The following is a 25,651-nucleotide window of genomic DNA, read 5'->3' as shown; positions in this document are numbered from 1 at the left end:
TAGGTTTAAGTAGTTCTAAGTTCTAGGGGACTGATGACCACAGTAGTTGAGTCCCATAGTGCTCAGAGCCATTTGAACCAAGCCATTTCTAGCAACTCTAGAACTTCACTCTTGTTCACTACCCGACATTTAAAAAATTACAGGCATAATAATTTTTCGAGAACGACAAAATAGCAGCAAGTAAAACCACAGAAAATTTATAAGGAAAACAACGCTCAATAACCGAAGACATACAGCGGCAACATAAGAGCATCGCAACACGTATCTTGTAAAAGGTCTGCCAAATTGTAAAACAGTTGTACAGTATATGTTTCTTGGAGTCTAATGACAACAATAACGTGTGAAAACAGCGAAAACACAAGCGTGGATCTACACTGAGAGATTACTAAATTGATTTTTACACAAGTTCCATATGTCCAATTCAATTCTTTTAAGCACAATTTTGTTCTAAAGATTCTAAAAATCGATTCCAGATGAAAAACAAACTTTTTTGAGGCGGATTCATAGCCAAGTTACCTTACCTGCCGTTTTATTTTAGTGATTCTGTGAATGATATTTTGCCGAACGTCGGATACGACGTGAGTAAGTAGCTAATTTCAAGCTGCTATTGTGTATATGAATTCTACTGATAATATTATTACCGCATTTCACTTTATATATGCAGTTTCCTATCTTCTCTATGAGTTCAGTCAACCTGAAATTATTTTATCTATGCTTTTGCGGCTAATTCTTTGCGTTATTTTTAGTCCTTGTTCCTCCTTTCGTTAAAGCAATCTTTTGTTACTTGCTCTCCTGTTCTGAAGGTCTTTCCTATTAATCCCCAGCGTCATCTACGTTTCGTTGCTTCAGAACTACTTGCTTATGTCAGTCTGAACTTGGAATGTATTCCACTTCGGTTTCTCGACGGCTCTGTTATCATATTTTTCACGTTCTAGAGTCGTGCGTGGCGGAACACTTGACACCTGCAACTTTATTTTGGTAACAGTTAGCAGTGTACTGTATTGCTGACATTTCAAGCAGAGCAGGGGTGTGAACAATCTCTGCGTGACCAGACGTTTATCGCTAAATACTGGAGCTTTTGAAGTCCCAAGATTCCATTACTTTTGTCTGCAAAAGCCTTTGTTTTTTTCTGTCTTTGATTATTCGAGAGAAATGGATCAGGTCTTCTCAGATTCTGGTAAGATCATTTTTCTAATGGGATACACTGTTTCAGAAAATCACTTTATCGCTTTTTAATTTGTGGAAATTGGAGTAGTGCTTTGCCCCATGAGGCTGACCTTGTTGTGAGTGGAATATTGAACCTCGTCTAAAACTTCTAAAACGTGAACGTGAACGTGAACTGATATGACGAGCTACCGTAGAGGCAAACGAATAAACTACTTGTACACTATCCATAAAACCATCTTTTTCTTCTTTTTCCTCTTCTCCTCCTCCACCTCCTCCTCCTACTGTTAGGACGATCCCCTCTCTGTTACTTCTAAAAGTCAGTAGTTATTATTCATGTGCACTTTTTCAGAACAGTAACAGTAAGTCAGTGCAGCGATTTTAAATGAGGAGGAGGATCGAAATAATTATTAAAATAAAATCTACCCATGTGGTCCTTGAACCTCCTTGTTAATAATCTGGCTCGTTGATAATTAAGGCCCACTGAAAACAACGCATTTGCCAAGGCGGTATGTTTATGTCGTTTTTAGTTTGACAATTTGGCCACTGCATGATTAACTTTCTCCGTTGTTCCTTTTATTTTCTTCATGCCGTACTATAATATAATTTCGCGAATCAGTCTCCTTTCTGGTACAATTCATTTATTTGAACATAACAACGTCATATCAGTTTCTCCCTACCTACTTCTCGTGTCAATTTCGTAACAACCACTTCATCACAGCTACTTAACAGCTACTGATTTGAGATAGTACAAAGTTATGGGAAGTCGCAGTATAGCACTGATAAACAATATCAATTTGCATCCAGACATATTATACGCAGTTAATTCTTTTACAAATATCTTCAAAATACATTATAAAAATAGAAATAGTCACAATAATTACAATTTCAAGTTAAACTATAAATATGAAAAGGTGTTTTTTTTTTCAATTAAATCTTACATTAATTTCATGTGTCATTTCTGTTTCTAAAAAATATACAACAGATTTATAGTAAATACAAAGTTACGACTTTGATTCTGTTGGATTGTATCATGAACTAACATGTACCTGATTCTATAATACGTGACGAAAAAATCCAAGCTTCGCTGCCACACAATAGGATAGGTTTTATAACTGTACAGGCTGTACAGTATGTTGTATAGTTAGAGTCTGGTTTGCCACTGATCAAGAGATGGTGTGAAGGTGCTTTTTATTAGTCCTGCGACTTTTGGTAAGATCATGATTTTGTTTAGCATATATTGAATGTAGCCCAGGATGTGCCCTACGTATCTAAATGTTGATATTTGCTCGAGGGTTTTGTTGCCTATTGAAATTTCGGTTGTCTTGTGGTCTTTCCCGATGAAGGACATAACTCTTGTTTTTATTGAGGGAGACCTCCACGTTGTACATTTTTGCTGTTCCTTCGGATTCTGCAAACAGAGGTACTTGGTCATCAAATAGTAGTGTGGCTAGGTCAGTTGGTCTACTTTTATTCTGCCATGGAGATTTTGTCTCCATTCAGTAACAGAGTGTTAAAAAGAAGTATTCCATATTTTGAGAGATGGTAATATGAACCAGAATATGAGAAAATGGCCAGTAAACATGGGCTGTAATGCTCATTACGAAATGGCTCCATTTTTAATAAATCAGTTTTATGACATTTTAATGAAAGACAGACAGACTGAATTTAGCATAGATGTTTACTTGCAGTCGAGTCACAACTCACATACCGATATGATGCCGCAATGCCAAAGACCTCCACAACATCGTTGACTTTGAAACCATTGTGGTAGTACCACACTGACTATACATCGTCTGTACAGTTATTTTAAGGCTTTTAATTAATATTTTATACAACATTTAAGTAATTCCATGGTTGTAAAGAGATATTGCACATAACTATTTTTATGTTATTATTGTATTTTGGTTTTTTACGTTTTGACGATTATGTGAACCCTTTTTTATACCGATTGGTTGATGTGAGGTGGAGGGAGCAGAGATAGGCGGAGCATCTTCGTACTTAAGCGTATGCTCGTCACTTTCTGGCATCACTTGACATCACAGCAGCTGAGAAGAGTGCTCCACCTACCATCTTCGAAGGATGCCATGGGTGTAACACGTCTTACTGTATTTTATCCGTATAAGCATTTTGTCTTATTTTATTGTAAATCTAGTAAGGTTTCTGTTACTTTCTAAATTAAATTGCAGGTCTGATGATGGTCATGTGATATGACCGAAGCCGGTCACCTATGTTCTTGTAACATACGTGGTGTGATTAAGACTGAATTTTAAAGAACAAAAAATTTTAAAAATGTTTTAATCACTGTTCCAAAAATGTTTATTAAAATTGTCCATCTCTCTGCTGATACACGTCTGTAGAGCGGCAAGTTAAGTGTTTACCTTTTTCTGTGTTTTCCACGTAGTATATGTACTAAATTCCATGCGTGTTTCTCTGTTTAAGGGGTTTAATACTGCGTTTTTGTAAGTGTAAATTCGTTCAGTCTGCAGCGCAATAGCTGATCACTGAATAGCCAGCTACGTTGCTCATTAACGCATCAGCCACCATTGGTGACACAGCAGGAGGGTAGCAAGTTGCATATCTAGGATTGTTGTAGGATGGCTAGAATGTGTGCATGCTGTGTGCGGACGTAGGAGCAGCTGGCCGCAATTGGCAAGCAGCTTAATGTGCTTATGGGTACGGTCAGTCACATTCAGGCTGCTGCCTCGGGGTGTAGCGGTGGTCGGAGAATCTGGTACGTCGCATGGTACGCCTCAGGTGTCACTTGATTTTCCCACAGGCTCTGCTACTGAGGCACCTCCTAGTGCACCCCAAGCGGTGGATCCGCCCTCACAGCAGGGAGAATTGCGGGTGATAACGCGTTCGCGTCGCTCGAGGCTGAAGGCTAATGTGGAGACTGGCCCCACCCTTCCACCCAATGAGTGGACAGGTGGCCGCTCCTTCACCAGAGTCCGAGCAGACGCACAGGCTGAGGGGTTTACTAGTTATTGTGAGCTTCAATGTTAAGAGCGGTGTGAAATCCCTTAGGTAGATAGCATTCAGGGCTGGAAAGAAACCCAATTCGTTATGTCTGCCAGGGGTTTCATCCGAGATGTGGAGACGGCCTTTCCTGTGGCTATCGAGCGTGCAGGTTACGGTTGTCTGCATGTTGTGGCTCACGTCGGCACCAACGACGCCTGTCGCATGGCTTCCGAGGCGATCCTCAGTTCGTACAGGCGGCTGGAGGAGGTGGTGAAGACTGCTGACCTCGCGCGCGGGAGGCAAGCAGAACTCGCAATTTGTAGCATCGTTCCCAGGATTGATCGGTGTCCTTTGGTTAGGAGCCGAGTGTAGGGTCTCAACCAAAGGCTTCGACGACTTTGTGACGGTCTTGGCTGCAGATTTCTAGACCTGCGTTATCGTGTGGGGATTTGTAGGACTCCCCTTGATAGGTCAGGGGTCCACCACACGAAGGAAGCAGCTACTCGGGTAGCAGAGTACTTGTGGAGTGCACGTGAGGGTTTTTTAGGCTAGGCAGTCAGTAGTTTGACGTGCTCTGATGAACACTCGCCAATCGATATGTAACAAGGGAAGTCAAAAGGCGTTCGGAATAAAGGCAATTCGACTGTCACAATTTTATCAGTAAACTGTGGAAGTATTCGTACTAAGGTTCCAGAATTTACTGCCCTACAGGTAAGTTCCCGCGCTCAAATTGTTTTTGAAACCGAGAGCTGGCTGAAACCCGGGGTGGAAAGCTCTGAGATATTTAGCGAGTCGTGGAAAGTATGTCGGAAAAACAGATTAGTGGCCCAGGAGGGGACGATGAGTAGGAATATTGCGGTTGACGAAAATATTGTCTCTATTGAGGTCAAAGTTGAATATGACTGTGAAGTCATCTGGTCGCGTATGTCAAGTGTAGGTGAAACCAAGTTAATTGTTGGATGTTTTTACTGGCCACCTGATTCTGCTGCGACAGTTGTAGAGTCATTCAAAGAAAGTCTACGGTCAATAGCGCGTAAATACCCAGATTATGCAATACTGGTGGGAGGAGACTTTAACCTACCGAGTATAGACTAGGGGTTACAGGCAGACACACAGTCATGCGAAATACTTTTGAACACGTTTTCTGAAAATTGTTTTGAGCAGCTAGCTCTGCAACCCAAACGAAATGGAAATATCTTAGATCTTGTGGCTACAAATACGCCGGACCTTATCGAAAATGTCAGTATAGAAATGAGGATTATCGATCATGATGTCATTATAGAAACTGTGATTACGAAAGTTAATAAATCAGTCAAGTAGGCCAGGAGAGTGATTCTGCTAGATAGAGCTGATAAACAGTTATTAACATCTCTCGTTCCAGTACGGTGGATGAGGGGAATTATAGGCAAAGTTTAAGTAGATTGTAACTCCTGATCTGGAGGGTTATGTCCTAGTAAGTGGATAAAGGAAGGAAAAGGCCGACCATGGTTTAATAATGAAATTCGGCGGATGCTGAGAAAGTAGCGGCTGTTGCACTCTCAGTTCCAAAGGACACGCATAAATGACGACAATCGAAGGTTGGTAGAGATCCGTGTATTTGTGAAAAGATTTATGCGCGAAGCATACAACTACCACTGTCACAGCTTAGAAAAAGATCTGGCAGAGAACTCGAGAAAATTCTGGTCGTATGTAAAATCGCTAAGTGGGTCTAAGGCTTCCATTCAGTCCCTTGTTGGACAGTCTGGCGCGGCAGTTGAAGATAGCAAAACGAAAGCTGAAGTTTTAAATTTCACGTTGAAGAAATCGTTCACACAGGAGAATCGTACAAGCATACCGTCATTTGACCATCGAACAGACTCCCGTACGGATGACATAGTAATAAGCATACCTGGCGTAGAGAAACAACTGAAGGATTTGGAAGCAAATAAATCACCAAGTCCGGATGGAATCTCAGTACGATTTTACAAAGAGTACCTAACTTGCATTTATCGTGAATCTCTCGTCCGGCTCCATCGACTGGAAAAAAGCGCAGGCCCGCAAAATTAAAGACCATTATCACTAAATTCTGTTTGCTGCAGAATCATTGAATATATTCTCAGTTCAAATGTAATAAACTTTCTTGAGACTGAGAAGCTTATGTACACGAATCAGCATGGTTTTAGAAAACATCGCTCGTGCGAAACTCGCCTGCCCTTTTCTCACATGACAAACATTGAACTATGGATGAAAAGCAACAGGCAGACTCCATATTTCTAGATTTCCGGAAAGCATTTGACAAGGTGCCCCGTTGCAGGCTGTTAACGAAGGTACGAGCATATGGAATAAGTCCACAGATATGTGAGTGGCTCTAAGACTTCTGAAATAATAGAACTGATTATATTGTCCTCGATGGCGAGTGTTCATTAGAGACAAAGTCCCAGGGAAGTGTCATAGGACCCCTGCTGTTCTCCGTATACATAAATGATTTGTAAATAATTACTATTAAAAACAGTCTTGATCACAATTTATTTTATAAGGTGACCGGTTTCGACCACTGCTGTGGTCATCTTCAGACCATTGAGTGGAAACCCCTTTCTGTTGGATTCTCCAACAGAAAGGGGTTTCCACTCAATGGTCTGAAGATGACCACAGCAGTGGTCGAAACCGGTCACCTTATAAAATAAATTGTGATCAAGACTGTTTTTAATAGTAATTATTTACAATTTTATTGATCACTGCTGTTCCCATAATGCATTCAAAAGTAATAAATGATTTGGCTGGCAGTGTGAGCCGCAAACTGCGGTTGTTTGCTGATGATGCTGTGGTGTACGGTAAAGTGTCGAAGTTGAATGACTGTAGGAAGATACAAGACGACTTACACAAAATTTCCAGTTGGTGTGATGAATGGCACCTAGTCTTAAATGTGGAAAAATGTAAGTTACTGCTGATGAGTAGGAATATCAAACTTGTAACGTTCCGATACATATTACTAGAGCCCTGCTTGACACAGTGAAGTAGTTTAAATAACTGGACTTAAATAACTGGACTTAATGTTGTAAAACGATATGAGGTGGAAAGAGCATGTGAGAACTGTGATAGGAAAGGCGAATAGTCGAATTTGATTTTTTGGAAGAATTTTAGTAAAGAGTGGTTCACCTGTAAAGGAGACCGCATATAGGACGCTGGTGCGACCTGTTATTGAGTACTACTGCAAGAAAAAGGAATAAAAGTGAGATAGTATTAATGCTTTCATCCTTCTTTACCTCATCTGCATTACTGCAAATGACGTGTCACTGAGCACATTTGTACTGTACATGCAGTACACGTGGGGTGCCTAGTTGTTTCCACTGCCCTGTGTGGAATACATAAGTTCTTGTACACTTCACTAACCTGCTGTCTTCATGATGATGATGTCCCCAGCGCAGAAAACAACACGCAGGTCGTGGATTCTTTTTCTTGAAGCTGAAATTAACTTAGCAAGGAACTGCTGCTACGAATAAACTATAACTCATTTGGGATGCCACTATTCTTGATAGCAACGTATTGAACATATCTTGCCACAGTCATTATATCTGGCTAAAATAACATGAAATACATCCTGCCACAGACAACATGTCTGTCTACTGGAACCGTCAGAACTGGAGAATAAAATTACATGAATCAAATACTACTGTTACAGACAACATGTCTGTACCTAGCGACGGTCGGAACTGTAGTAAATAAAATTGCATGAAGCAAATACTGCTATAACAGACAACATGTCTGTCTACTGGAACGGTCAGAACTGGAGAACCGGACTGCCCGAGACACATCGCGCGCCAAGCCAGCAAGGCGTGACCCGAACGCCTCCGAAGTGCATCGGCAGTAATATCGTCAGTCTTTTGTTTTAGTAATACTTTGATTATAATAATTTTGAAATGACTGATTGATAGCTGGCTGTTGAGAGATGTTTATTTAAAAAAATGAAGTAATTTGGATGACAGGTTTAATCAATAATAGCAACTAAAGTTTAACGTTTTGGCGCCCTACCGCCGAACACAGCAGCCAATCACAGAACAGCAGCATCATGCAGGCGGTCTTTCTCACGGGAATGGTACCGAATCTAACATCTGTCACCGGTACCTCATCCCACATTGCGTCATCTCTATGCTTCTTGCATCTCCACTGCCCTGGGAATAGCTTCCTGGAGCCTAATATGATGGCTGAATAAGCCAGAAATATTACAGTACTGCTCGAGTGTTTGGGGTCTGTATCAGGTCGGACTGGAGGAAGACATCGAAGCAATTCAGAGGTGGGCTGCTAGATTTGTTACCGCTACGTTCGATTAAAACGTTAGTGTTGTGGAGGCGCTTCGGGAACTCAAATGGGAATCCCTGGGGGGAAGGCGACGTTCTTTTCGAGAAAAACTATTGAGAAACTTCCTGGCAGATTAAAACTGTGTGCCTGACCGCGGCTCGAATTCTAAGTCGTGCTTGGGTAGCTCAGATGGTACAGCACTTGCCCGCGAAAGGCAAAGGTCCCGAGTTCGAGTCTCGGTTCGGCACACAGTTTTAATCTGACAGGAAGTTTCATATCAGCGCACACTCCGCTGCAGAGTGAAAATCTCATTCTGCAAACATCCCCCAGGTTGTAACTAAGCCATGTCTCTGCAATATCCTTTCTTCCAGGAGGGCTAGTTCTGCTAGGTTCGCAGAATAACTTCTGTGAATTTTGGAGGTTATGAGACGAGATACTGGCATAAGTGAAGCTGTGAGGACGGGGCGTTAGTCGTGCTTCGGTAGCTCAGATGGTAGAGCACTTGCCCGCGAAAAGCAAAGGTCCCGAGTTCGAGTCTCGGTTCGGCACACAGTTTTAATCTGCTAGGAAGTTTCATATCAGCGCACACTCCGCTGCAGAGTGAAACTCTCATTCTGGAAACATTCCCCAGGCTGTAACTAAGCCATGTCTCTGCAATATCCTTTCTTCCAGGAGGGCTAGTTCTGCTAGGTTCGCAGGATAACTTCTCTGAATTTTGGAGGTTAGGAGACGAGATACTGGCATAAGTGAAGCTGTGAGGACGGGGCGTGAGTTGTGCTTGGATAGCTGAGATGGTAGAGCTCCTGCCGGCGAAAGGCAAAGGTCCCGAGTTCGAGTCTCGGTCCTGCACACAGTTTTAATCTGCCAGGAAGTTTCTCAGTAAGTGTTTCTCGAAAAGAACATCGCCTTCCCTCCACGGATTCCCATTTGAGATCCCGAAGCGTCTCCATAACACTAACGTTTTATTTCAAATGGCTCTGAGCACTATGGGACTTAACTTCTGAGGTCATCAGTCCCCTAGAACTTAGAACTGTTTCAATAGTCATGACAGCCTACACAAAACATGGAAACGCATCATCGTGTGAAGGTAATAACGGGCGCAAATCAAAACTAAATGACAGAGATCGTCGTACGCTAACACGAATTGGGTCAAAGAAACACAAAACTACGGCGGCTAAAGTTACTGCAGAGCCGAGAACTCCATAAAGCGAATATTCATGGACGAGCTGCTGTACGGAAACCGTTAGTGACGAGAACCAACGCAAAGAAGCGGTAAACATGGTGTCAGGAGCCTAAATCACGTCATATGGTCCGATGAGTCAACGTCTTCGTTATTTCGAACATCGGGTAGGGTTTATGTCTGAAAAACGCTAAAAGAAGCCTACAGTCCTGATTGCTTGGTTCAAACCGTTAAGCATGGAGCGGAAGTGTGATTGTGTGGACAGCCATTTCATGGTATTCTACTGGCCCCATCATTACTCTCAAAAGCCGTGTTACAGCCAACGATTATGTGAACATTTTAGGTGACCAAGTGCACCCCTTCATTCAAATGTTGTTCCCCAACAATGATGCCACATTTCAGGACGATAATGCACCCATTCACACAGTACAATCATGGTATGAGGAGAATGCAGTTGAAGTGCAGTCTTCCCTCACCATCACAGTCCTCTGACTCGAACATTATCGAACCCTTTTGGCGGTATTGGAGCGCAGACTCCGCAGCATTCCACCTCTCTCGTCACTACAGAGGAGGTTCTGATCGAAGAGTGGCAAAACATTCCACTCGAGACTATACAATCATTACATGCTAGTATTCCAAGAAGAATCGCAGGTGTATAACGGGCAAATGGGGGTCCAACCCCTTATTAACAATTCTTTCCCAAGTAACTACAGGTGTTTACATTATTATGCCTATCCCCTGTACATATGGATGTCCGAATACATCTACATCTACCTTTATACTCAACAAACCACCCACGGTGTGTGGCGGAGGGCACCTAAGGTGCCACTGTCATTACCTCCCTTCCAGTCGCGTATGGTTCGAGGGAAGGACTGCCGGAAAGCCTCCGTGCGCGCTCGAATCTCTCTCATTTTACATTCGTGATCTCCTCGGGAGGTATAAATAGGGGGAAGCAATTTATTCGATACCTCATCCAGAAATGCACCCTCTCGAAACCTCGACAGGAAGATCACCGCGATGCAGAGCCTATCACGCTTACCAAATAACCTTGTGACGAAACGCGCCGCTCTTCTTTGGATCTTCTCCACCTCCTCCGTCAACCCGACCTGGTGCGGATCCCACACTGATGAGCAATACTCAAGTATAGGTCGAACGAGTGTTTTGTAAGCCACCTCTTTTGTTGATGGACTACATTTTCTAAGGACTCTCCCAATGAACCTCAACCTGGTACCCGCCTTACCAACAATTAATTTTATATGATCTTTCCACTTCAAATCGTTCCGCACGCATACTCCCAGATATTTTACAGAAGTAACTGCTACCATTGTTTGTTCCGCTATCATATAATTATACAACAGAGGATCCTCCTTTCTATGTATTCGCAATACATTACATTTGTCTATGTTAAGGGTCAGTTGCCACTCCCTGCACCAAGTGCCTATCCGCTGCTGATCTTCCTGCATTTCGCTACAATTTTCTAATGCTGCAACTTCTCTGTATACTATAGCATCATCCGCGAAAAGCCGCATGGAACTTCCGACACTATCTACTAGGTCATTTATATATACTGTGAAATGCAATGGTCCCATAACACTCCCCTGTGGCACGCCAGAGATTACTTTAACGTCTGTAGACGTCTCTCCATTGATAACAACATGCTGTGTTCTGTTTGCTAAAAACCCTTCAATCCAGCCACATAGCTGGTCTGATATTCCGTAGGCTCTTACTTTGTTTATCATGCGACAGTGGGGAACTGTATCGAACGCCTTCCGGAAGTCAAGGAAAATGGCATCTACGTGGGAGCCTGTATCTAATATTTTCTGGGTCTCAAGAACAAATAAAGCGAGTTGGGTCTCACACGATCGCTGTTTCCGGAATCCATGTTGATTCCTACAGAGTAGATCCTGGGTTTCCAGAAACGACATGATACGCGAGCAAAAAACATATTCTAAAATTCTACAATAGATCGACGTCAGAGATATAGGTTACAGTTTTGCGCATCTGCTCGACGACCCTTCTTGAAGACTGGGATTACCTGTGCTCTTTTCCAATCATTTTGAACCTTCCGTTCCTCTAGAGACTTGCGGTACACGGCTGTTAGAAGGGGGGCAAGTTCTTTCGCGTACTCTGTGTAAAATCGAATTGGTATCCCGTCATGTCCAGTGGACTTTCCTCTGTTGAGTGATTCCAGTTGCTTTTCTATTCCTTGGACACTAATGTCGATGTCAGCCATTTTTTCGTTTGTGCGAGGATTTAGAGAAGGAACTGCAGTGTGGTCTTCCTCTGTGAAACAGCTTTGGGAAAAGGTGTTTAGTATGTGATAGGGTAGTGTGTAGGACTGGCTGTGAGTGCGACGTGCCGCTTCCTCGGTAGTCTGAGTGACGGGTGTGTGGTTTTTTGTGTGGCAGGCGCCCCTGCAGTACCTGCGCCAGCACGAGCACGTGGTGCTGGACCCCGCCTTCTCGCCCTCCGAGCCCTCCGAGATCTTCCACTCTGAGGACCACGCCCAGCAGCAGCAGCCACACCCCATGAAGAGGCGGCCGTCTGACAGGTAAGGCTCCACACACTTTCCTAAACCAGCTCCACCTTCCGCCCTTTATTCCAATAAACCAAAATTTACTTGCAACTGTATTTTCATTTTATTTTGATATTTGTCTCACGCATGTACAATCCAATATTGTTTCATCTTCACGTATTAGTCGACCACAGTATTATTGCACCTGGGAGTGAAGGCACTTTAATTGGCTTATCGTGAAATTTTATCGTGATATTTCACGAGAACACGCTTATTGACTTCATAGTACACTCACAGCTGTCTTGAATTCATTCACAGTATGATGCACATCCCTCAGTCACCACTGCACTCTATGACGTCACCGTGTGTTTCCAAGAACGGCCAAAGCCAGCCAAGTGCAATAATACTGTATTGTAGTTGGGTAGTATCTGGTGGCTACATTCAAGTGCAGCTGTTCAACGGAGGTCCAGTGTGGGCTGTAATTATCGTACGGCAGCGAACTCAACAGATACGCTAATGCATTAATGCGGAACCGATTTAAGCTGGAAAAAAAAAATCATAGTTCCAATTTCGACCACTAGGGAAAATCAGGCACTGTACAGCATCTCATTGACATGTCCTCTGCTCATACTGAACAAGTTGTGTGTGTGTGTGTGTGTGTGTGTGTGTGTGTGTGTGTGTGTGTGTGTGGTTAATAATAAAATCAACATTATACCTTTCTCTCTTGTTTGACCCCGTCTGCCCGCGTCCTTTTCTTAACCCGTTACACATGGAAAGATTTCTGTGTATGTTTCTTGCATTCACAGCTGCACATTTCTACCTGGTGGCCAAAATTGGAACCATGGATCTATCGGTGAGCGAGCGGTTGTATACGATTGCTAAGTAGGGAGCTATTGTATCAGCGTAATCTGAAAGGAACCTAATCGGTATACAATCTGGACCTGAAAACTTACCCGTATCAAGCGATTTGAGTTGCTTCGCAACCCCTAAGGTATCTACTTCTAAGAAACTCATGCTAGCAGCTGTTCGTGTTTCAAATTCTGGAATATTCCATTCGTCTTCCCTGGTAAAGGAATTTCGGAAAACTGCGTTCAATAACTCCGCTTTAGCGGCACAGTCGTCGGTAACAGTACCATCGGCACTGCGCAGCGAAGGTATTGACTGCGTCTTGCCGCTTGTGTACTTTACATACGACCAGAATTTCTTCGGATTTTCTACCAAATTTCGAGACAATGTTTCGTTGTGGAACATATTAAAGGCATCTCGCATTGAAGTCCGTGCCAAATTTCGCACGTCTGTAAATTTTAGCCAATCTTCGGGATTTCTCGTTCATCTGAACTTCGCATGCCTTTTCCGTTGCCTCTGCAACAGCGTTCGGACCTGTTTTGTGTACCATGGGGGATAAGTTCCATCTCTTACCAATATATGAGGTATGAATCTCTCAATTGCTGTTGCTACTATATCTTTGAATTTGAGCCACATCTCGTCTACATTTGCATAGTTAGTTCGGAAGGAATGGAGATTGTCTCTTAGGAAGGCTTCTAGTGACACTTTATCCGCTTTTTTAAATAAAATTATTTTGCCTTTGTTTCTGGTGGATTTGGAAGAAACGGTATTTAGCCTAGTTACAACGACCTTGTGATCACTAATCCCTGTATCAGTCATGATGCTCTCTATTAGCTCTGGATTGTTTGTGGCTAAGAGCTGCCTACATCGAGCGAGCGGCTCCCTCATAACATGCCGTATCTTTCAGTCGAACAGTAGACCCCGTACTGCATTCCAGGATGTCGTTCCGAGGGTCACAGGCTCATGGTGTAGGCTGTGATCCTGAGACGAGAATGATTTAGCACCTGAATGGCTTTGTGCTTATACACTCCAGATTATGCTCGTTTAGGGCAAAAGGCACATACTCCAAACAGTTCCAAGGCTCCGTCGTTCCGCTAGCTAATTGCTGCATCAGCAGTTGGTGTACCGCGCCCAGCTGACTGCGCATTGCATCACCAGTCGGCCATGGTTTGCTTTGCAACACGTAACTTGTCACCCAGCTGGGGCTGGCTCTGTTGCAACTCACTTCTGCTCTGACGTATTTTTTGACTGAATACAGTCGTTACGCTACACGTGTAATGTTTGAATGTAGTATTAGCGGTGTGTTACTTGACACAGTCACGACGATGTGAGAGTAACGTTGCAGGGCGATATGAAATGGAATGATTACATAAGGACAGGGCTAGGAAAGGCAAAAGGTTGACCTTGGTTTGGGAAAGTTTTAAGAAAGTGTAGCTGACATACAAAGGAAACTGCCTGTAGGACAGTTGAGTGACACATTCTTGAGTACTGCTCGAATGTTTGAAATGTGCACTAGGTCGGATTAAAAGAGGATATCGAACCAGTTTACAGGCAGGCTGTTAGATTTCTTACCGGTAGGTTCGAACAAAACACAAGTGTTCGGAGATACTTCGAGAATTCGAATGAGAATCCGTGAAGTGAATGTGACTTTCTTTTCGAGAAACATTACTGAGGAAATTTAGAGAACCTGGTTTTAAAGCTGACTGCAGAACGATTCTACTGTCACCAACTTACATTTCACGTAAAGATCACGAAGATAAGACACGAGAAAAAACGGCTCATAGGACTATGGGACTTAACATCTGAGGCCATCAGTCCCCGAGAACTTAGAACTAATTAAACCTAACTAACCTAAGGACATCACACACATCCATCCCCGAGGCAGGATTCGAAACTGCGACCGTAGAGGTCTCGCGGTGCCAAACTGAAGCGCCTAGAACCGCTAGGCCACATCGGCCGGCTAAGATACGAGAAATTAGGGCTGATACGTAGGCATACAGACAGTCTTTTTTCCCTCGCTCTGTTTGGGAATGGAGAAGGAAATGAATAGTAATGATATAGGGTACCATCCGCCACGGTGGCTTGCAGAGTAAGAATATAGAAGTAGATGAAGAAAAGAGGAAATTTGGGGAAGTATCGTGTAAAGAGAAACTGCCAACATGGGAAGTCCAAAACCTTGTAATCCATCCTATAACGTGTTTTCTAGACATATCCACTTTTTTCAGTTACTCTTCCAAGTCCTTCCTCGTCTGGCAGAATTATTGAATCATAGGTAAAGTCATTTTCCTGGATGATCTCTTTTCATTTTTGAAATAATCAGTTTACTTCGTAGTTTAGCTATTACCCTTCAGAATGTTCAAAAAATGTGTTCCAGTAAAATTGCTGTTTTAAGCTCTTATACTAAACATTGTTTTTTTTTACATAAACGATAAAAAAGTCTATGTGTGGTTTCTTCACAATTTTATTTTTCTTGCCACCGGTACTAAATATCAAAACTGCTACACCACATTACATCATTTATTTTCTGACGTATCTTTACGACGGGCAGTTCTTTCGTCAGGGAAAGATAAAGCTACGTAATTTATTTTTAATTTGTTCGCAGGTACGTATGTGCAGTCCTGGTACCCACAAAAATCCTCGTGTCACAGCACCGTAATACGCTGTCAGAGGAGACAAAATTAAATGGCGCAACCCTTTAATGAAATGGAATAATGTGCGATAACTCATCTCCTGTATTTAAAAAGAAACAATGCTGCAACAACCCACGCAAGGTTGAAGATGAGATACTGGCGGCAGTAAAGCTGTGAGCATGGCTCGTTGTTCGTGCGAAGGGTAGCTCGGTTGGTAGAGCACTTGCCTGCGAAAAGCAAAGGCCCTGGTTTCGAGCCCCAGTCCGGTACACAGTTTTAATTTTCCAGGAAGTTTCATATCAGCACGTGTTCCGCTGAAAAGCGAAAAATTCATTCCTAATCCATACTAAGTTGAAGAAAGCGTACAAAAATCAAGCACCATAACATGACATAGCGGTTAGGTGGCGCAGACGCTTCCGTTGCTGTCAAGCAGTCCGAATGACGAAGAACGGGAATGGCAGGCCGTCTCTCCGTGCAGATCCGGGATTCGAAAGATATGTGATGACCCTGGTGCTCGAAGACCGGCGTGTCACAATCGGCAACCCTCCGTGACACTTTGAACGTGAGAGACGTCGCCGGCCATTGAGTTCCGCGATTGCTCATACGCACTCAAAAAGCCCACCGAACTGAGGTAGCAGCGTAAATGTTGCCGTCGTGTTACGCCATCCAGATCACATATTTATCCTCCTAACCACCATGGATGTTGCTCGGCGAATATCTGTGACTCTGACGTGAAAGAGCAAAGCAAGGAGTGGAAACATAAAGATTTACTAGCGTCGAAAAATGCGAGGATCCAGTTGTCATGGAGCAAGCTCATGCTATTTTTAGGGACTGATATGACGTGGTGTTAACAGCGTGAGGACAAATCGCCACAGTAACATCTTCTGACGATGTTACGGGCGGCTGTGAAGTTCAAGCGTCGTGAGAAGCTACGCAAAAAGCAGTCTTTCCTTCCCACCTTATCCTTCACAGGATCCAGCTACAAATCACAATCGATTCCATAGGTGTGACTGCGCCCCACGACCACGATCTAATCCGGGACAGAAAGGAGGTCAACATTTATATGAATACGAACACGGACACGGCCGAAAGAAGAGACACCACGAAGAATCTGCAGCTGTGAAACGTTATTTATGATTTGAAGGGGAATCACTGCTTCAGCTGCAGCGGAACATTAAGCAGACTCAGCGTCGACGAACGAAAATATTTACCGGACCGGGATTCGAACCCGGGATCTCATGTAAGCAGGTGATCCCTGGATCGAACCTATCCGGTACATATTTTCGCTCGTCTCCGCTAATTCCGCGTAATGTCCCCGCTGCAGCTGACAGAAATGATCTGCCTTCAGTTTACATATGAGGTCAGCATTGCATGAGTTAGATTTGAATATGTGTCGTTATAATTACGTCCAATCTATCTGACTACTTATAGTGCACTGATGATAGCTGCACTGTCAGTTGAAAGCTAGATCTGCAACTGAAGAAATGAAATGAGCGTATGGCATCGTTGGCCGGGAGGCCCCATCCGGATAAGTTCGGCCGCCAAGTGCAAGTCTTGTTTCAGTCGACGCTACATTGGGCGACTTGCGCGCAGGTGATGAGGATGAAATGATGACGAGGACAACACAACACCCAGTCCACGAGCGGAGAAAATCTCCAACCCGGCTGGGAATCGAATCCGGGCCTTCATGGGAGGCGAGCACGTTACCACCCAGCTAAGCCGGCGGACTGCAACTGAAGAAAAAGGATGACATTACAACCTATGCTGACCTTCCTTCTGTCCTGGACCACAGTTACAAATGCTACTTCCTTGGGATGTAAAATTCTGACTCACCCATTCCCCCTTTTCCCCGTATTCTCCTCACGGGGCACCCAGTAACTTCGTCTTCTTTCCTTCTTTTGAAATGCATTACACGCACATATCTCTATGTCTTGTATTATATTCAAGCTATGATACTTCCTAACGAAAGTTGCTCATTCCTAAGGTACTTCGCTACCGCCAATGAAGCACTTCATGTAGAAGAAAAAGATAGCTTGCTGTCTAATATGAAACAAATAGAAATATTTTGCGGTCTCAGATATGAACAAGTTGTATAAACGAAAATACAGGGGGCCCAGTGAGAATTTCTGGGCCCAATTTAGCCGTGCCCTGCGGACAAAAAAAGACTTTACATCTAATGTTCTTTAGTACTAAAAAAAGGTTTTGTTTCTAGTTTGCAATTTATAACGTACGTGAGCACATTCTCGAACGTGATTAAGCATTTGCCATGAGGATTCGACTGATTGACAAGAATATGCGTATGCGGGATAATATAAGATTGTTTTTGAAAAAAAAAGTGTGAAATCTAATGGGACTTAACTGCTAAGGCCATCAGTCCCGAAGCTTACACACTACTTTACCTAAATTATCCTAAGGACAAACGCACACACCCATGCCCGAGAGAGGACTCGAACCTCCGCCGTGACCAGCCGCACAGTCCATGAGTGCAGCGCCCTAGACCGCTCGGCTAATCCCACGCGGCGATTGTTTTTTAGTTTTGCTATGGAATATAGAGACAAAGGTCATTGAGTCACAGCTTTAGTGTTAGTTGGCACTGACGTATACGTAAAAAATATTAAAATACAATGTTTGGTAGGCAATTGGCTTTCGTTAGTCAGTAAACAGAGTTTTGTGAGAGAGTTTATCGCCACCAGCAGTTACGAACCTCAGGCCATGATAAGTATAATAGAGAGTCCTGTATGTTTGACAGAGCATGTTTGATGCCTAATATTCTTGACTGTACCTAATGGTTTAATGGCGTAATACTACATGGGTAATATGGAGAGATTTCTACTATACGTGTGTTACTATACGGATTATTGCCAAATATTTGTTTTTTCTTCGTTAAAAAAACCTGATAATACGAACATGTCTTCCTAAAAAAATATTGGGTTTTTAAATTAAATAAATCACACGTCTGGACCACTGATAGTAATTTTCGTACTGATATCGCGATGTAGTCATAGTATGGCTTCACAACATATAATTAAATTGGGATCTTTGGGAAAAAGGTGACATTGTCGTAAAAACGTTGCCGATTAAATTTAGAGAGCCAGTATTCTTTAGTTAGTTAATAAGTTACATGACCCATAGGACATTTGAACGATTCTTTTATCGAAATGACGTGGAACTATTCAATTTACATATATATAGTTATTGTTAACATTAATCAATATAACATTTTTTAATACTATTCATACTACAGGTTACCAGTTTTAAATAAAAAATTCGTCCATGCAATACGAAGAGCCGTCCAGGACAAATGAGTGTGCGACAATATAGGTAATCATTTACCCCAGGCTCATCATGTGAGTGAAATAGTACAGAAAGTCGCTAATGTTCATAAAAAGTGCCCTCGGCCTCGCACTGTGCACTAGCCTGCGGTGTATGTAGGATGTAACAAAAAGGTCTGGCCAACCTTTCAGGAAACATTCCTCACACATAAAGGAATAAAACGTGTTGCATGGACATTATATAGACATGGATCCGGAAACGCTTTATTCCCATATTAGGACTCATTCCCTACTTCTCTTCGTAATCATTTTACCCATGAGAAACAAAAAACAGAACGTACCAGCATTATATGAAACGGTTTCCTAGAAGAAATGTTGGAAATACACTCTTAGTTACGTTTGGTTAGGATGTACAGTGGGTTATAACTCTTTGGTTCACCGCCATTGTTTGTTGTTTCAATAAAATTGTCGTGTGACTAGGGCCTCCCGTCGGGTAGACCGTTCGCCGGGTGCAAGTCTTTCGATTTTACGCCACGTCGATGACTTGCTCGTCAAAATGTAAATGTCGTGTGACTAGGGCCTCCCGTCGGGTAGACCGTTCGCCGGGTGCAAGTCTTTCAAGTTGACGCCACTTCGGCGACTTGCGCGTCGATGGGGATGAAATGATGATGATTAGGACAACACCCAGTACTTCAGCGGAGAAAATCGCCGACCCAGCTTGGAATCGGACCCGGGCCCATATGATTGACTTTCTTTCGCGCTGACCACTCAGCTACCGGGGGCGGACTGTTGTTTCAATGGAACGAAGGTTATCTTGAGATGTGACTCACTTCATTGCTTATGTTGACATGCGACTAACTTCATTGCTCTATGAGCATCAAGCACTTAGCGTCAGCCGTTTAGTGTTCATCGTAGGCTGAGTAAGCACGTAGCATCAACAGTTTAAGTGTTCACCACAGAGTATGTTTCCGGCACGGTACGGTGGGAATGTACTGAAACGCCTAGTTGGCAATTTCCCAGCAGATGGCAATGGCTGTGGCGCTCCTAAATTGTGTCGGGAGAGGTTTTCAAAACGACGGTACCCACAACAGGAATAAGTTTGAAGCAACTGGTGGTCGTTTTGTGAAGCATGGTCGCTTATAAGCCTACTACTCGCTACTGGGTGAGGGTTAGAAGGACGAGGCACCTCAACTGGTGGAACATGTCCCTTTTCGAGTGCGACAGAACGTGTACTTCATGCGCGATGGAGCCCTCCTCATTTCAGTGTTACTGTTCGTAGGCTTCTAAATAACAGATTCCGTGACAGACGGATAGGAGAGGTGGTACAGTTCCTTGGCCTCTACGCTCTCGGGTCCTAAATCCACTAGAGATTTATCTGTGGGAGAATGCGAAAGCTCATGTGTATGGAACCCCGGTACAAGACGTATGGAGACTTTGCGGCCTTATTGCGGAACGCTGCGAAACAATACGCAATATTTCAAGGCTACATTAGCACATCAGGGATCAATGCGAAGACGGGATGATGCATGTGTCCTTGCTAATGGAGGGCATTTTGGACATTTCATTTAGGAAAGAGTTTCATACTACGCTGGTACGTTCTTTTTCTGTGCGTTTGCAACGATTAATGCGTTGAAGAATTGTATAAAATAGCTCTAATATGGTAATTATGCGTGTCCGGACACATGTCCATACAACATTTTTTTTTCTTCCTTTACGTGTGAGGAATGTTTCCTGAAAGTTTGGCCATACCTTTTTTTTGTTACATAATGTGTATGTAGTTTTACGTATTCACTGTAGGACCGGATTGATGACGTCACTGTTGAACAATCAGAAAAGTATCGGACCTAAAATCGAGCCCTGGGGGAGGAGAACAGATACTACATGTCTCCATCACTACATTGTAGTTCCAGACATGATGCACAATTGTCGTCGTACGGAAACATTGTACTGCAATCGGAGAAATATTTAGCTTGCTAATTTTGGCAAGTAAAATGTCGAGGTCAATAGTACGAAAGTCTTTGCGTCATCTTGCTCACTTTTTTTTCCACTAGTGGACAACAGAGGCGGAAGAAATTTGACATTTCATTTCATATACGGTGTCCATTAGTGTTACCAGTCCTGCATCAACAGCTTTCGCCGTAATCAAAATTCTTCGACCGGAAAAAAAAACAGAATGTGCCAGCGAATGGCCGCCTCGGTGAGTGACGCCATACAATGAGAAAATAAATATGTGCGGTCAAAAGAAACGTACTTGGAACACCGAGCGATCAAAACGCTGTCCGTCCCGCGTTTTTGCAGCGCGGCGAGACAGTTTTTGATAAACAGCGCGGAGTAAATGGCAGACAGCGCGTTTGGACGTTGCTCGTGACAGGCGCCCGGGGTCCGATCAGCGCAGCAGCCCGGCAGCGGCGCCTGTCACTGGCTGCCCGCGCTACGTCAGCAGTCAGCAGTCAGCGCTGCAGCCCGCAGCGGGCCTGTGTCAGCACCGCTCGCCCGCTGCCTGCGTCTGTCAGTGCTACCTGCGGGAGGTGTGCGCCGCGCGCCGCTGACGCGCATTTTAATTTACAATTTTCATTATAAAACTTCGCAGCGGCAGCGCGTACAGGCGTAATTAAAATGTTTTTAATGTTGTGTCAATTACGCGGAGCACAAAGGCGCTGCGGTGCGTCGCTCTGGACGGAGCAAAGTAACGTCCAGATGTTATGAAGTTGCCACTGCGTTGGCGCGTGACATTTCGGTGTATCTACTGCTGTCGGGAGAAACAGACGGAATGTTTGCTGACGAGATTTAATTCAAAGAGATGCTGTAAAGTAGCGCGATAGTGAAGTTGTCAACTGTGCTATTCTTCTCTTTCAGAAATTAGTGATGGGGGACCGTGTAACATATCATTTCCTAGCTGCCCATGAATGTCCCCGATTCGGTATTGTTATCACCCGGGCCAGTAGCCAACTACAGAGTGGCGCATTAAATGTGTTACCAATTGTTTCTTTCACAATTTACGAAACACATTAGATATCATGTTGGAATCTCTACAGCAGTACCAGCAGAGCTTGGAAAAACAAATGAGTTACGAAATGACGTGTAATTCACGATACTGGCGCTAGGAGACTAGTAAGCAGCAACAGCTGACAATGGAAGACTGACGACACGGCAACGTTCGGCAATTGTATTACTTTTTCATGAAACGAAAATCCTTGTTGTGACTCAGAGGCGTTTTCGACAGAAGTTTAACACACAATGGGTCCCTTGCAAGAAAACCATCCACAGGTTGTACGATAAATTTGTACAGGAAGGAACAGTATTGGAAGCGAAGCGACCTCGGCCTAAGCCTGTTTGTTCGCCGGCGAATATTGAAGCGGTACGAGTTGCTGTACAGAGAAGTCCCGGGAAATCGTGTAGAAAGGCAGCAGCGCAACAGGGAATATCCAGACGCTCCGTTCAACGCATTCTTAAGTGACCTCCATATGTACCCGTACAAGATGCACAGAAGCTCACTGAAGAACACAAACATCAGAGACTACAGTTTGCTCAGTAGGCGGAAGATAAGGAAGAAACTCTCAACAGCGTTTGGTTTTCAGACGAGGCGCATTTTCATTTAGACGGTGTCGTTAACAAACAAAACGCAGCCAAAACCTCTCAGACAAACAGAAGCTAAACGATGTCAAAGTTAGCGTAAAGAGGGCTATGCGTGAAGCGTTCAGTGAATTCGAAAGTAAAATTCTATGTACCGACTTGACAGAAAATCGTAGGAAGTTCTGGTCTTACGTTAAATCAGTAAGTGGCTCGAAACAGCATATCCAGACACTCCGGGATGATGATGGCATTGAAACGGAGGATGACACACGTAAAGCTGAAACATTAAACGCCTTTTTTCAAATCTGTTTCACAGAGGAAGACCGCACTGCTGATCCTTCTATAAATCCTCGCACAAACGAAAAAAGGCTGACATCGAAATAAGTGTCCAAGGAATAGAAAAGTAACTGGAATCACTCAACAGAGAAATGTCCACTGGACCTGACGGGATACCAATTCCATTTTACACAGACTACGCGAAATAACTTGCCCCCCTTCTAACAGCCGTGTACCGCAAGTCTCTAGAGGAACGGAAGGTTCCAAATGATTGGAAAAGAGCACAGGTAGTCCCAGTCTTCAAGAAGGGTCGTCGAGCAGATGCGCAAAACTGTAGACCTATATCTCTGACGTCGATCTATTGTAGAATTTTAGAACATGTTTTTTGCTCGCGTATCATGTCGTTTCTGGAAACCCAGGATCTACTCTGTAGGAATCAACATGGATTCCGGAAACAGCGATCGTGTGGGACCCAACTCGCTTTATTTGTTCATGAGACCCAGAAAATATTAGACACGGGCTCCCAGGTACATGCTATTTTCCTTGACTTCCGGAACGTGTTCGATACAGTTCCCCACTGTCGCCTGATAAACAAAGTAAGAGCCTACGGAATATCAGACCAGCTGTGTGGCTGGATTGAAGGGTTTTTAGCAAATAGAACACAGCATGTTGTTATCAATGGAGAGACGTCTACAGACGTTAAAGTAATCTCTGGCGTGCCACAGGGGAGTGTTATGGGACCATTGCTTTTCACAGTATATATAAATGACCTAGTAGATAGTGTCGGAAGTTCCATGCGGCTTTTCGCGGATGATGCTATAGTATACAGAGAAGTTGCAGCATTAGGAAATTGTAGCGAAATGCAGGAAGATCTGCAACGGATAGGCACTTGGTGCAGGGAGTGGCAACTGACCCTTAACATAGACAAATGTAATGTATTGCGAATACATAGAAAGAAGGATCCTTTATTGTATGATTATATGATAGCGGAACAAACATTGGTAGCAGTTACTTCTGTAAAATATCTGGGAGTATGCGTGCGGAACGATTTCAAGTGGAATGATCATATAAAATTAATTGTTGGTAAGGCGGGTACCAGGTTGAGATTCATTGGGAGAGTCCTTAGAAAATGTAGTCCATCAACAATGGAGGTGGCTTACAAAACACTCGTTCGACCTATACTTGAGTATTGCTCATCAGTGTGGGATCCGTACCAGATCGGGTTGGCGGAGGAGATAGAGAAGATCCAAAGAAGAGCGACGCGTTTCGTCACAAGGTTATTTGGTAATCTTGATAGCGTTACGGAGATGTTTAGCAAACTCAAGTGGCAGACTCTGCAAGACAGGCGCTCTGCATCGCGGTGTAGCTTGCTCGCTAGGTTTCGAGAGGGTGCGTTTCTCGATGAGACATCGAATATATTGCTTCCTCCTATTTATACCTCCCGAGGAGATCACGAATGTAAAATTAGAGAGATTCGAGCGCGCACGGAGGCTTTCAGACAGTCGTTCTTCCCGCGAACCATACGCGACTGGAACAGAAAAGGGGGGTAATGACAGTGGCACGTAAAGTGCCCTCCGCCACACACCGGTGGGTGGCTTGCGGAGTATAAATATAGATGTAGATGTACGTTTTTGGGCCACTGAAAACCCACAAGTGCTTCATGAACGACAACATTATGCTCCGAGGATTACAGCGTGGGCAGCAATTTCTTTGAAGAAACTGTGCACAGCGAGCGTTATTTGAGCATGCTTCGCAATAGCTTCACGTGATTTAATGGAGCTCAGAAGACATACTCTTCAAGCTTGCAGTGAAATTAAAGAAGACATGTGCCGTAGAGTAATCACTAACTTCAGAATTCGTTTGAAGGAAGTTAGGAAACTAAATGGTTGACATATTGAGCATGAACTGAGTTAGAATAAATCTCCTTGGACGGCTCTTTATTGTAGTATATGTTCCTTTCAGACTGTATTGACAATAAAATTTATATTCAAAAACAAAATTGTAACACATTTCGTGCACCACCCTGTACACCGAAGGGTGGAGGGGGGAGGGGAAAGAGTCATGTGAATGTTGTAACGCAGTGACTTATTCAAGCGCTTGGCAAGGCCATAGAATCTCTCCAGACCAGTCCTCGCCAAAAAGGAAGAGAGAGAAATAAAATTATTTCTTTAATCTGATTACAGATTCGAACTCCATATAAACACATCAAAAAAAGAGTTGCATCATCCCGGTTACCGGAACATCTGAAGACAAACGTTGACTGTGGATGTTTATCACAGACACAGTCCCTTTGACTCTTCAGAGATGTCACTAAACACGTCCAAAGATGTGAACAACTATGCATGAGCAGCGCCTATTAGACGGAGGGGTCCGACAGCCCATCAGTTCCAGTCATTCCACCAGTAAGGAAGTACACGCCAAGTGTTGTCTGTAGTTCAACCTTGCTTAGACGGTCAGTACCGCGGTTCGATCGCGTCCGCATGGTCACTTTGTGCCAGGAAGGGCTTTCAACAAGGGAAGTATCGAGGCGTCTTGGAGTGAACCAAAACGATGTTGTTCGGACATGGAGGAGGTACAGGGAGACAGGAATTGTCGATGACATACCTCGCTCAGGCCGCCCAAGGGCTACTACTGCACTGGATGACCGCTACTTATGTCTTATGGCTCAGAGGAACCCTGACAGCAACGCCACCATGTTGAATAATGCTTTTCGTGCAGCCATAGGACGACGTGTTAGGACTCAAACTGTGCGAAATAGGCTGCACGATGTGGAACTTCAGTCACGACGTACATAGTGAGGTCCATCTTTGAAACCACGAACTATGCAGTGCGGTATAGATGGGCCCGGATCGACCGTTGAGGATTGGCATCACGTTCTCTTCACCGAAGAGTATCGCAGTTGCCTTCAACCTGACAATCCTCCGACCGATAGTGTCATATCGGCAGTATTTTGGCGAGG

At 43.7% G+C, this 25,651-nt stretch overlaps 1 protein-coding gene across 1 annotated transcript in view; it reads left to right on the top strand.

Annotated features, from left to right (window-relative positions):
- Positions 1 to 21,392, top strand: part of LOC124803193 (protein CBFA2T1-like) — a 146,223-nt gene extending 124,831 nt beyond the window's left edge. Inside the window, exons 4-5 of the mRNA XM_047264375.1 lie at positions 11,989 to 12,131; positions 21,215 to 21,392. Coding sequence (XP_047120331.1) covers positions 11,989 to 12,131; positions 21,215 to 21,392 — 321 coding nt within the window. The remainder of the gene's footprint in view (positions 1 to 11,988; positions 12,132 to 21,214) is intronic.
- Positions 21,393 to 25,651: the final 4,259 nt, after the last annotated feature.

This window comes from Schistocerca piceifrons, chromosome 6 (genome assembly GCF_021461385.2).
Source record: "Schistocerca piceifrons isolate TAMUIC-IGC-003096 chromosome 6, iqSchPice1.1, whole genome shotgun sequence".
In the NCBI taxonomy this organism is placed as follows: domain Eukaryota; kingdom Metazoa; phylum Arthropoda; class Insecta; order Orthoptera; family Acrididae; genus Schistocerca; species Schistocerca piceifrons.
The sequence above is the reverse complement of the archived record's forward strand: the minus strand, read 5'-3'. Positions and strand labels throughout refer to the sequence as shown.